Consider the following 13,787-nt stretch of genomic DNA (forward strand, 5'->3'; position numbering starts at 1 on the left):
TCAGAAGACAGTTTGCTCATCAAAGAAAGTGGGGAAAGTCCAGGCACTGGTCAGACAGTGACTAGAGCACAGCTTTTGAATCATTTCTAACTCACGCTGATGCTTCAAGCTGCTCCAGGGGTTTGGCTTCGCGATGAACGAGCCATTTGCTCCCTGCGGAGGGAGGAGCGCGCAGCTGTACAGGTCAGACAGCACCAGCCTCTTACCCAGAGCTTGCCGTCCCAGTAAAACGCTCCCAGCAGCTTGACGATGTGCCGGTGATCGCAGGTCGCCAGTATTTCAATCTCCACCATGTAATCCTCCAGTTCATCTTCGCTCTTTGTTTCAATGACTTTGGCAGCTGCTAAAGCACCGGTTTCCTTATTCTTAGCCTGCAAGACAAAACCAGCGTGAGCACAAAGGCGAGGAGAGCCAGGAGCACGCGGCACTCGCGCAATTCCCGCTCCCCCGATTCACACGCTTGGTACCAGCCACAACACAAGCATGGAAACTTGCAGATGCATTTTTGCTTCCCAGACCTGCCCGTAGCTTGGCAGAGGGGATGAACGCTGCGTCAGGGCCAAAGCAGCCTCCTTCCCCCCTCCAGTCTCTAATGCCCACGCCACTTCCCATCACAGGGAGAGAGAGGCTTTCGGAAAAGGAGATGCATCCCATTGTTCGTAGCATGAAAAGAAAGATGACAGAGGCAAGAAAACCTCAGAGTACTCAGGCTCTCTGACAACAGCATAGGTGACAGCTCCATTTACTAGAGGTGCTGAGTACAGACAATCCAACCAAATTCACCGTACAGCCGTGCACCGTCTCCACCCCGAACGCCCCTGCGCTCCCCTTCCTCACCGGGACCCCCACCAAGGCCGTTCTCGCGACACACGAGGGAAACGCGGGCATCACCTCCTTGGCAGGCAATGCAACAAGAAGGGTGCACTTTGATGTCCCGGGGCTGCCCAGTATTCCTAGTGTTGCATATTAGTGAGCTCTTCAGATCACAGTAAGAAAAATACTACACAGGCTCTCCCAGCTGCCCCCTCCGTTTTATACAGTCCCTTTAACCAGCTTATTCACCAAATAACTAGAAAACCATCAAAACCTCTTTGTCCTAGTGGTTGGAAAACTTTTGCTGACCTCCCCTGCCCGTTCCTCACAACACCCCAGGAGCGCACCCGTGGGTTGGCAGCGTGCTGACCTCCTTCCCCCCGCAGCCCTCGCCGCCTCGGAAGGGGTCACCCTGCCCCGGGGCTGCTCCGCTTGTAGGTGCCACACACCAGCAAAAGCCTGTTAATGCTGGACTGGAAGCATTTGCAGACACGTTCCTTATCAACCCACTCCTCTTTTGCCCCCATCCCACATGGGGAAAAGGCAGCAGATGAAAGCCTCGGCTAAAAGCAAGCAGTGCCAGGCGAGCCTCGGAGCTGCTCCCACAGACCGCTTCAGCATCACCCACCCGGCACCATCCATCGGCTTCTCCCAAAGCTGCCAGGGCAAGTTTGCGTTTTGCAAATGCAATTTGCACAAATTGTTGCAAAAATTCGAAGTTTGCAACGAAACACCAAAAAGGGCATTTGCGAGAGAGTCTGCACACAGGGCTGCTTCACTGCGAGATGTGGCACGCTGGGAGAGGGGGCGAGACGGGCGCTGCTGACTCAGGAGCTCCCCGCCGTTCCCAGACGTGCACTGAATCAGCAGATGAAGGGACAGGAGAAATCCCTACGGCTCACCCGCCCCGCTCCCCACCGACGCGGGAGAGCCCCCACGGCGTGACTCCAGTGCGTCACCCCTCTTCCCTCCACTGCGCCCGCTCCGGGCTGCCTCTCCCCCGGGGAGAAAGTCCCCTGTGGATGTTCTCACCGGAGGAGCTGGGCAAGCTCTGCTTGTGACCTTTCTTACCGCTCTGCAGTTTACATATCTCTGTTTGGAAAACCTACGCGGGAGCTTACAGGAGGATTAATTCCTAGTATAAACACCGCAAGCCCCGCTGAACGGTTTTATATAGCTTAGGTGATGGTATCACTGTGTACCAAGGGACAGGCCGGGGAGGGGGGAAGGAATAAGGGGAAAACCGTACAATGGAGGGAGGAAAATAAAGGACCCCTGGGTCTCTGCTGGGTTTTGAAGACTTGCTGCATTCGCATGAGTTGGCGTGGACAGCTGTGCCTTTACCACAGGGGACAAATCCATTTCCACCTGGGCTCGCTGCCCAAACGCAAGGCAGCAGCTCGTGCTGGCTTCAGAAGCTGGGGCGTTTCTGTTGCTCAGGTTGGGTTGTTTCTTACCGAGTTGCCCCCAGCTGCCCGGGGAGGGCACGCAGAGCGGAGCTGGGGGAGATGCGGAGCAGAGCAAGCACGGGGAAAGCACAGCACGTCGGAATCGGAGCAAGATGTGCCCCACTGTGTTTGCTCTGCACTTACGGCATTGGGAGAGGTCCAAGGAGGGGAAGTAAATATTGTGAGAAGAGGTGGGGCTTCCCTTGGAGGTCAGCCATCGCACGCTTCCCACCGGCGGGGTCCCGGCCAGCTCAGCCTTTCCAGGATGCTGGGGCCCTGCAGGCACCTGAAAAAACCCGGGAGCAGAGTGTGCCCCAGTCCCCTACAGCACCATCTCCCACTGAGAGGTCTGACCCAGCCCGCCCTCGCCCCAAGCCTCGCGGGAGCCACCCCGGCAGCCACGCTGCCACCTCTCATCCCCTCCCGGGCTTGCCAAGGCACGCAGGGGCGCTGGGTGCTGAGCTGGAGGACATGGGTTTGCAAACCGGGCTGCAAGCCGTGGGTGGGGGAGGACTGCAGCCCACATGGTCGCTGTGGCAGCCTGACCTCATTCACCATTACTCCTACGACTAGCGGGTGAGCAACCCAGCAACCCCCAGCGATCGCTTCCCTTCTAGATAGGAGCCCATGTACACCCTGCGGGACATTCAGTCTTTAAAGATGTCCGTAACCGAATTAGCTGCTGCCTTTCTCCACCGCTTTGGACTGTGAGAATGAGAGCGCTCACCCAGCCATCCCCATTTCCTCATCCACTCTAGCTGGGGACGCAGCTTGGGGAGGGAGGGAGGGGATCCCATGAGCTGCACAAGGTGGGCTTCCACCCCAAAGGGAGAGGAGCACTGCTCTGTCCCACGTCCCCCAGGCCAGCCGGCACAGGCAGGTCACACTGCTCGGTCACACCAGCAGAAGCGAGACCATCATCTCCAAGAAGTCAGCTCAGGACATCACAAACTCGCGATGCAAAAACATGAGCTTTTGAAGCGGCAAGCTCACGTGGCCAGGGATGCCATGGGGATGGCGTGGGCACAAACCCTGCGATAATGTCACCACTACAACTGAGTGCACTCACGGCACTTCCCAGAAGGGACCAAAGTGCCCCACGGGACAACAGAAGCAGCTGAAGTAGGAAGGGGACCTAAGACCACGAGGTCAGTAGGACATTTTGGAAAATTAATCTCCTCCGGCATGGCCCACTGTAGTGTGGAGGGGAGACGGGCTGCCCCACACAGCTGCCTTTGAGAGGACCGACACTCGTACAGGCTGGAGAGCTCATCCCTTCCCGAGGTGCCCACGGCCCCCTGAGCCCGCACCCAGCCTGCGGGGTTCCTGCCCTGCAAGGAGGAGCGAGATGCACACCGGCCGGCGTGGGCCCTCCTAACCGAGCTCAGCAAGTCACGCTTGTCATCGCAGGAACTCTGGAACTCCAAGGAGCTTCTGCCCAGTTCTCCACCTCCCCTCTCCCTGCATCTGCTTGTCCTCCAGCCCTGACGCCAGGCTACAGCCACGTTCCCGGCGGCCTCCCCGGGAATGGCAGCTGCCTGCCATCAGGCAGACGGCCGCATCGCAGCCCCTTGCAGCAGCCAGCCGGCTCCAAAAGCTGCTCGCAGCAAGCCAGATTTGTACAGGCAGCATCAGATTTTGGCCAAGTACGCCGGGCGGTCTCTCTGTAACTCACATCTGGCAATTCCCTTCAGCTTCTCCGCTGGTATTTTCCTGCATACAAGGTATTATGGCAGAGATATTCCTCCAGGAAGGTTTGTTTGGATCCTAAATAGGCCAAATGCTTATGTTGCCAGCCCTTGGAGCCAGTTTCAGACATCCCAGGCATAAGATGATGCTTTAGGGTTTAAAGCCTTTTCCCAATTTCTGCTTATCTTTGTACAACAGATCAGAATCTGCCCCAAGACATTAGCACAAAGCAAAACACAGCCTGCTCTGACCTCAAAAAGCCAAGCTAGCAATTAGGCAGAAGGAACCAGCCTCTCAAGTCTGTACCCTGCAGGGCTGGACCATGCCCCTCACGGCAAGGGACCCGCGGCTCCCAGCCGAGGAGAGGCAGCGTCCGCTGCTCGCCCTCCGGGAGCCGCGGGAGGGAGGAGGTTGCCACCGGCCTCTCTGCAGCTTCGCCCCTACCTTGAGCTTCGCTGGGGGTCATGCCCTCACCTTGCAGCCAGGGAAATGAAAACTTCTCTCATGGTGGTTGTTCTGTTTGTCTTTAAACCCCAAAGAAAGGAAGAGACAACGATATGGAGGAAAGAAGAAAACCAACAACTATCAAGAAAGCACCCTAGGCTGACTCACGAACAGTGAGTTTGTTAGGCAGCCACGTCATTTGACATGCAATCCTGCAAAATACACGGTTTGAACTACAAATCCAAAATCTTCTGCAAGCCCTAGCCTAATTACCCGGTCTCCAACCCCGCAAAAGTCCATGTAGAGAATGCAGACGTGGGGAGAGAGCTTCTGTTCTCAGGTGAAACACCCCAAATGTGCAGCCTTTGAGGAATTCACGTTGTTTCCCATTTTTTCCGGTGAAATTTGCGGGCAGAAGGGAAAGAACCACCCAGACGGTAAGATCCCAAGAACAGAAGCTGTTTCATGCCTGTGGCCTACAGCCGGTCAGTCAAAAGCACGCATCCAGTTCCATCTTCTAGCTCCTCCACTCCTGGGCATTTTCATGTCATGAGTAACTTGTCCCTGGAGTGCTAATTAGCACCAAAAAAACCAGAGCAGACAGCTGCCAGCACAGTGGCCAGGATGTGCTGCTGAACTACAGTTAGATTCATTACATTGGCATTTAGAGCCTGAGAAGCCCTTATGGCCACTACCAGCCTTTGGGCAAATGAACGCACGGCTCAGACCGCGGCTGACAGGTCTACACAGAAACAGGAGTGGACATGCATTCACAGAAGAAAAACGTATCAAATAAAAGTTATCCAGTAAACCACCTCCAGAAAGCCACGCCACAGCCAAGCAGGACACAAGGGATCTTGCGCGAGTCCTCCGGAGCAAGGTGGGCGCTGGACACGCTACTGCCAAACCCACTGGGAATGCCGGGGAACAGGGGACGAGTAGGGATGCTCCTGGAAGGCAGAGGCATGGAGAAACTACTGCTCAGCTTATGCACTTAGGGGTGAGAGGTGCCTGTTCAGGTGACAGGAGAGGCTGTTTGGCCTCTGCCTGTGACTCACCCCCCGAGCTATTGTAAAATCCAGATTGAGACAAACGCAGGAACTATTTTAAGCCTTTAAAGAACACATTGCCGGAAGGCTGGATTGTTCGGTCCTTCCTCGGGCAGGACTGCCGCCAAAGCCACGGCCAGTTTCTAGGTGAGGCAGAGAAAAAACCCTGCGTGAACTCTCACTCGCCAGCAGAAAGAAGAGAGCAGCACCGCGCGCGCCCCGATCGCTTCGTCTAGGCTTGCTTGCCCACAGCATCTTCCCGAGCCAAGGGACGATCCCTTCTAAGCTGGCCTGTCGTATCGTGCCACCACGTTTTTGGTGTGCGCTACTCTTCCCATCCTTGCAAGCCGTCTCCCCGTGCCAGGAGAGCTGATGCTCGAGATATCGTTGAGGTAGAGAACCAGGAGTAAAAAGCCCGGTGCTTTCAGTGGATGCTGTATTTGGGGGCTGATAGTTCTGACTTCCCCCCATGCACCGTATTCCTGGTGTGTGTCTTTGTACGCAAGCGACTGCTCGCTGAGACGCTTCCCAGGGATTCCGTAATGATTAACTGCCTCCCGATGAACTTTGCCTGAGCTGTCGGCATCCATAAACAAACACGGGACAGACAGGCTCGGGCCAGTGCTCCTGTTACTGTCAAACACCGATGGCAGCTGAAACGCGTTCCCTGCCCAACAAGCCCCCTAGAGCCACTTCAGTTTGTCACCATAAGCGCAGCCTGTTTTGGGGTTTCTCTTCTTTTGGAAATGCTGAACTCAGCCCCTGGTACCAGCCAGCAGAGCGGGTGACAAGCAGGCACGGGCGCGCGGCACGGCTGGCACAGCCCGGCCTGGCAGCCCTGGGCACGCAGCAGCGCCGGGTCGGGCAGGGCTCCGGCCGCCCCGGGCTGGGCCAGCGCTGCTGCGCTGGCAGCTGCGGCAACACTTTTGCAAGGGCTAGGGGGAAGTGGAAGTGGCTTGCGAAACACCGCAAAAAGCGTTAGTTAAAAAAAAAAAAAAATTGCAGAAACGCCTTCCTCTGGCTGTACAAGCTAGAGGCAAGGGAAAGCAACATCGCCAGAGAGCTCAAGCTACGGCCAAGGACTTCTTTTCTATGTAGACATACCAAAAAAAAAAAAGTGTGACCAAAGCATGGTACACGCACCTTTGCTTGCCTTAAAAGCTCAGCAACGGCCCAGCAGAAGGGGGTGAGAGATAACAAGCCCAGGCGGCAGCGCATCAGTCAAGGGGCAGAAAAGCTCCACACAAAGCTTCAGACCTCGCGCCCAAACACGGTGGCAGCAGACAAGAGCCTTCTTTGCTGGTACGCCACACTATAACCCACCTACAGAACCTGAGCTGACCTCGTGGTCCTGGCACGAGCGAGAGATGAACAAAAACCCACGCAAGGTTTGAAGAAAGGAAAGATCTACGTGGATCCAACGTCTTCAGCCTACGCAGACCTAGAGCTTGGAAGCATGAGACAACCTTCAAATCACCGGTCCCCTGGAAGAGAGCAGGGCTCCAAATGAAGCGCTCCTGCCCTGGTCTTCGCTCATACAACACCGAAAAAGAAATTAAAATGGGGGAGAAAAGCCATGCAACCACTTCTGAGCATTGGCCTGAATGGCTACTATGCCTGAGAGCCAGGGAACAGGGCTTAGATGGGCAGTGGTAGTATGCATGTCTGTCTGTCTGCCAGCCCTTCCACCCTGTGCTAGAAAACCATCAAATAAGCAAGGCCCTTGTAGAAAAATAAAAACCTGATCAGACCTTTGCTACCTCCGCAGCACAAGCCTGCCCAGGGAGGACGCCCAGCAGCACGCCCGCGATCGTCAAGAGAGAAATGCAGGGCGGGCAGCGCCGGAGCAGTGCCAACACCGACCTCCAGCAGCAGCAGCTGGCTTCGCTGGGGCACAACCTCCGTCAGCGTCTCTCCCGCCTGCTGAAGCACACACGAACATTTCGGTTGGTTAAATAAGGACACGAGCCATAAGGACAGGAGTGCAGGCAGGTGTCAGGGAACGGCACGAGAAGGGGAAGTGTCAGGAAGGTTTCCACGTGTTGGATGGGAAGAGCATTCTGTTTTGAAGAGCGGACGTTCAGAGGGTGGACGTGTGGTGCTTTTCTACTGCCAAGTCACCAAAGCCCACAGGGGAGAGAAGCCAGTCAATCCACCTCCGGCAGCGCTAACGCCATCGCTCTGCTCTTCACAAGGGGCACGCTGCCCGCTCCAGCCCCGCGTCCCCGAGGCGGCGCGCACAGACACCGCTCCCCAAGGCAACCGCGCGCTTCCCTCTTCGATGGGAGCAAGGCAGCGCCGGTGATGCTCAGGCCCAGCCGCCGAACCAGACGGGCCACGCTGAGCACGGCAGCGGCTCCCCGTGCCCCCGGCTGGCAGTGCTTAACCCCAGCACACCAGCAGGCGGGCCACCTCTCCCCACCGCCTTCAAGAGGCGAGTTTATTAAAAATTTACCCGTTATTTCATTATTTTAAAGAGGTTTTTTTAAAGTGAGTTTGCTCTTCATAGCTGAATTCCTTGGCACGCAGGATTTCGGGCTGCGCGGGGCTGGCAGCGCTGGCGGAGGGGAGGGCAGCACAGCACCGGCTGCAGGCGGGCAGCACAGCACCGGCTGCAGGCAGGCAGAGCCCCCCGAGGGCCCCCGACCGCGCCGTGGGGCAGCGAGGCTGGGTTTGACCCGAGACCCACGAGAAGAACCCCAGATTTACAGAGAGCAGCACCCCAAGGATGAGAAAAAGAACATTTTGTATGTACACTTAAGAAAAAAAAATTTAAAAAAAATCATGAGACATGCTAGGCAGGGATTTTTCTCCGGAACTACAATTGCCACGTGCTTGAGGGTGAAAGGCTCAAAGCCTTCATCCAAGCTTTCTCTTCCACAGCTCCCACTGGCAGCAGCGCTGCCAAGCTCTGACACTGAAGTCATTAGCAAAATATTTAGGCCACGGAGAGCTGTCCCTCTCCCCTGCCACACAGCCAGAGCCGAGGCTCCGCAGGGCGCGGGACAAGCTGCACTTGGGCTTCAGCGGGGATGGAGCACCACGCGTTTCCCCGAGTTTAAAGTGAACATCAAGCTTAAAGTTCAACTGGGTTTAATACTGTTGGGCCCCTGCTCTGTACGTAAAGGAGCGGTGTCTTCCCCTTCCTCTTCTCTTCCCAGCTGAAACGTTTTAAAAAAACCCTTCAGCTATTCTAAGGGACAAGGCCATGATTTGACCTTACCATTGGGTTTTAATTTTTTTTGTGGCCATAGTTACAATCAACTTAAGCTTCCCCCCCTCCCTTTTTTTTCTTCCTCTCTCTCGTTTTTTTTTAGCTAACCCAGCAGATTAGCATCTCCCGTGACACCCTTTCCAGGAATTACACGTTAAATCCCTCGTGAACCCAACCAAGAGCGAGCCCCTGTCACTTGAGCCAACCCGTGCAAAGCCAGCGGGGTGCAGGCTCGGCTGGCGAGCAGGGGGAGGTCCGCCAGCGACAGGGACGCTCTCGGGACCTCCAACGGGCCCGTCGCTGTGCAAACCAGCTGCACAGCATTTAACAATTAGTCTTTTATTACCCAAATTTCAAACCAGAGCATTTATAGTCCTTATCGTGCGCAGCGCTAATATCACCATAACAGATCAGATAACCCAAATTCAGCTTTTTAAGAAGAAGAAAAAGGAGAACAACATAAAAGGCACACTTATAAGTTGCTGTGGCACAGGGCTCGGCGTTATCTCCCTGGGAGGCGGCACGAAGAGCTGTTTGAAGGCAAGTTCAAGCGAACAAAGCCCTTGTCCGCCGCAGCCCGCGCTCCCGCGGGGGACAGCCCGTCCCCGCCCTGCGAGGAGGAAGCCTTATCGGGGAGCCCGCGACCCATCAGCGCGCACTGGGAAGCGGAGATAGCGTTGCACAAGAGGCATGAGCGCAGCAAAAACAATCCCGCCATGAGAAAGGCAGCGAGTCCCAGGGCTTCTTCCAGCAGAGCCCACGCTTTTGTAAGATCAAGTCCATGCCCTGCTAGCTCGGGAATTCTCAATGCCCAGAAGAGCCCTTGCATATCTGTTCCTGCTGACATTAATGCAACTACCTGCAACACCAACTAATGGGTTCTGCAGGCCCGAGATGCGATTCAGCAGCCCCGGCAGCCTGCGCTGCGGGCTTCGCTCTGAGCACCCGCAAGGCCCCGGCATCAGCGCGGCTTTGCTCCAGCAAAGCAGCTCACGGGGGTGCTGCTACCGCTTCTCCCTCCCTGCCCACGCAAACAGACATCGACTTTGAGCAAATAAAGCCACAGCCATGCATTTTATGAATTGTATCTTTGGCGGTTCTGAAGAAAAACAACTCTGCTTTTTTTAAGGCTTTTGGAAAGGGTCTGAGTTAGGAACTTGTATTTTTATATGCCCACAACCCAAGGGGTGCCGCAGGCTTCCCAGGCTGGCACACGCTGACCACCGCTCCCAGCTGCTGCCCTAACGGCGGGTTTGAGATCATCGATTTAACGAGCTTTGGATGAGGTGGGTAACAAAGCGAATGTGGCATGCAGTGCGTCGCTACCGATGGGCGGCTATCGCTCCTTATCACACCCGCTGGACTTACCAAAAACAAGACATTAATAGAATGAGAGCTAGAAAGAAACAGTTTCTCCCCACCCCCTTCCTACTTTTCAGCTTCGTTACCCTCTGCAACGCCTGGCGCTGCTTCCTCATACAATCAGGTCCCCTTTTGCTGAAAAAAGTCTTTGTATAAAAATACGGAAATTCCAGTAGTTTCCCCCGGCTGCAGATTTCTTGAGGTCTGCTGCATACATTTTAGGCTCCACTATAGATTTGATTCTTTTTAATTAATATACATTTAAACCAAGCCTGTCCTACTTTTGTAAACGCTGCCTCAAACCAGTTGAAGTTTGCTCAGCTGAGCGCACGGGGAGCCCAAGACACAGCTCCCTGCTCGGCAGGGCAGTAACGCTCCCCAATAAAACCATCACCCAGCTGAGCCCTCCTTCCTCCTGCTCAAACCTGGGGTCATAAAACCAAAACCTACTGGAACGAGCACGTATTTTATTCTATCCACATCCAAGTTTCCCCCAGGCCAGATCACTCAGTGTACAGATCCCATCCTTTTGCCCTGCGCGGGGTCGACGGGCTCCCGGGAGCGAGCGGGGCAGAGGGCGGGCAGGGCAGGATGCAGGACGGTATCACCGCCCCGCGCTGCCGCCTGCGGAAACGGGGCGGAAGGGAGGCAGGAGCCCCACTCAGACACCCGGGAACCGCCACGGCCGCACAGCACTCCGACGCGCTTTAAATGGCCGCTTTTGTGTGAAGAGCAAATTGACTTTAAAGTGACTTCAAGAGAACGATTAGAATTGTCCGCTGCCTCTCGGCCACCTACGTTCTCCTCGCGCGCGGGCAGGCTGGTTGGTTTGGGGCTTTTTCGGCAGCGGAACAAGAGGGCAAGCCTCTTCTTTCACATCCCCATCCTAGGTGCATCACCACCTAGGGTAGTGCTCCGGATTTAGAAAGAGAAAGGAAGCCAATATGCAAGTTAAATCTTAGCGTGGCAGGAAACTGCTTCTCCGCAATAACGCTACTGGCTACTGTCTAAAATAAGGCTTTATAGTACATGGCACCCAAATAATTTGGGATTCCTAAACAAACAAACAAAAGCTTGCGCGAGAACTCTTCAAAAACCAACCACGTCCATTCGCCAGCCAGGATGGAGAACAGCGAAGAAGAGAGCAAAGAAGATGGAGAATTAAAACTTTACTAAGAATAAAATAGCTGCCCTTCGATTTCTGTCACAACGTTAACCCCCACCCCCTGATCAACCGTGTAAAAATCATCTCGAAAGCAGACGCTTGCCTACATGTCCTAGTTACAGACAGGGTGAACTTCTGGTTACAAGCACATGGCCTGCACGGGGTCATTTCCGATAACCCACATTCTCATCTGGGTTGAAATAGGGATCAATGGAGATGGAAGTAGCTGGAGATGAGGAGATGTTACTCTCCGACAGCCTTAGCCTACAACACATAGAGTTACTCTGACGGTTTTAGGACTGGTGTGAGGCTGGAGTTAATAGCAGAGGCATTCAGGTATGACAACGGACTTAAAAACCAAAACAGCCACTTATAAAGTAGTTTTATTCTAAAAAGTGACCTATTTTGGATATGTTATATACATTTTAAATAGAGAGGATCTAAATCAGTTATTCTTCCAAGTTTTCATTTGTCTCAGAAGCCTATTAACTTATTTTACGATGTTTACCTCATTCCTATCATTGCATGAGAAACCTAAGCAAATGTAAGCAAGTAATTACCCAGGAGAAGAGTGAATGTTGCTGTATACGGACGGGTTTCCAGTGCACACCACCAGGTAAATCAGTAACAGAAGCACTGATTACTACTGGTGCTACTTTCGGAAGGATAAATATATTGGGGATTTAAATATGACTTTTAGGAATTGCATTTTATTAGAAGAAAGAATCCTTCACCAAAGACTTCCACTCAACGGATGCGTGGGGCCCGATTTTTTAGAGAGTTTCTACCAAATAACACGATGGCGACAGCAAACAGGTACAACAAATCCCAGGACGCCGCGGTAAAACACTGCCCTGCCCGGCTCCCTGGCCGTCCCTGTGGGTACCGCGTAGTTCTCGGTTCCGAGAAGGCAGCGCCTGGTTGAAGGAGCCAAGGAGAGCAGCTGAGCCCCGCCGGCGGCCGGGTAACCCACGGCCCCGCTCCCCAAACCCACGGCCCCGCTCCCCAAAGCCGCCACGGCCCCGCTCCCCAGCGTGTTTGCGGCGCAGGCCCCGGGGCAGCCGGATCCCCAGCTGCTCCTCCCGCCCCAAGCAGAAGCCTCCTCTCCCCGCTGCTGCCCAGGAGACCGGAGGATTCCCGAGCCGGGAACGCAAGGGTGCCGTTGCTTTGGGGTGCAAAGTCCAGCCAGCGTCGGCCTTTAAAACCCCGACCCTTTAACGTGGAGGTTAAACACTCATAGCGCTGGACGCGTCCCCGCTCCCAAGGAGCTGGGCTCCTCTTCTCCAAGCGTCCTGCCGGCGAGGACCACAGGAATACAAATAATGTCACCCCCAGAGGCTTGCGAAGCTTGGAGGCAGCCCCGAGGCTGCCGACTTCCAAGAAACCTCCCTCCGTTCGCCGCTCGGCAAGGGGCGCCCCGCCGCCTTGCGAAGGCATCGCTCTGAAAACTGGCGATGTAAGGGCAAAAGAGAAAGGAAAGCTCCTCTCCCTCCCTTCGCCTGCCCCAGCCGCAGCCCGCCGGCGCCCCGTCCCTCCGCTACCCGCGCAGGCGGCCGCGGCCCCGCACGCCGGGGGCTCCGCACGCCGGGGGCTCCGCACGCCGGGGGTCCCCGCACGCCGGGGGGTCCCCGCACGCCGGGGGCTCCGCACGCCGGGGGGTCCCCGCACGCCGGGGGCTCCGCACGCCGGGGGTCCCCGCACGCCGGGGTCCCGCAGCAGCGGGCGCCGGGGACCCGCGAAGCCGCCCCGCCGGGCGGGAGGAGCCGCCGCCGCGGGCCGCAGGTGCCTCCCCCGCCGCGGACCCACCTTGTAGACCTTGCCGAAGGCGCCGTCGCCCAGCTCCCCCACCACCTCCCACACCTCGCCGGGGTCCAGGTCGCGGCGGACGTGCTCGTACTCCTTGGAGCGCCGCTTCTCGAAGGTGGAGAGGCGCAGGATGCGGCGGAAATTAGCGAAAGCCATGCCGGAGCGGGGCGGCGGGGAGCGGCGGGGAGCGGCGGGGAGCTGCCGGCAGCCGCCTCCCGCGCCCGGCCCCGGGGGAGGCCGCAGCCGCTGCGCGCCCGGGGAGCGGCGAGGCGGGGAGCGGGAGCGGGGCCGCCCCCAGCCGCGCACATGGAGCCGGCGCCGCTCCACCTGCGGGCCCCGCCCCCCCGGCGGCCGCCCCCCGCCCCGCACGGCCCGGCCCCGCACGGCACGGCACGGCACGGCACTGCCCGCCCCGGGCACGGCACGGCACGGCACGGCACGGCACGGCACGGCCCCGCACGGCACGGCACGGCACTGCCCGCCCCGGGCACGGCACGGCACGGCACGGCACTGCCCGACCCGGCCCCGCACGGCACGGCACGGCACGGCCCGGCCCGGCCCCGCACGGCACGGCACGGCACGGCACTGCCTGCCCGCCCCGGGCACGGCACGGCACGGCACGGTACGGCCCCGCACGGCACGGCACGGCACTGCCCGCCCCGGGCACGGCACGGCACGGCCCGACCCGGCCCCGCACGGCACGGCACGGCACGGCACGGCACTGCCCGCCCCGGGCACGGCACAGCTCAGCCAGAGCATGGCACGGCATGGCATGGCATGGCATGGCTCAGCCAGGG

General features: G+C 57.1%; 1 protein-coding gene across 3 annotated transcripts in view; it reads right to left on the minus strand.

The window, feature by feature from the left end:
- STK10 (serine/threonine kinase 10) overlaps positions 1-13,222 on the minus strand; it is a 51,470-nt gene extending 38,248 nt beyond the window's left edge. The window contains exons 1-3 of one of the 3 annotated variants that reach the window (XM_082324506.1): positions 12,991-13,076; positions 2,406-2,547; positions 207-371 (exon numbers count right to left, since the gene is read on the minus strand). In XM_082324506.1, coding sequence (XP_082180632.1) covers positions 207-293 — 87 coding nt within the window. In that variant the 5' untranslated portion in view covers positions 294-371; positions 2,406-2,547; positions 12,991-13,076. Of the gene's footprint in view, positions 1-206; positions 372-2,405; positions 2,548-12,990 lie in introns of all 3 variants that reach the window. The other 2 variants (XM_082324504.1, XM_082324505.1) reach the window with 2 other exon arrangements.
- Between the last annotated feature and the right edge of the window lie 565 nt (positions 13,223-13,787).

Source organism: Platalea leucorodia, assembly GCF_965183815.1.
Source record: "Platalea leucorodia genome assembly, chromosome: 11".
Classification (NCBI taxonomy): Eukaryota; Metazoa; Chordata; class Aves; order Pelecaniformes; family Threskiornithidae; genus Platalea; species Platalea leucorodia.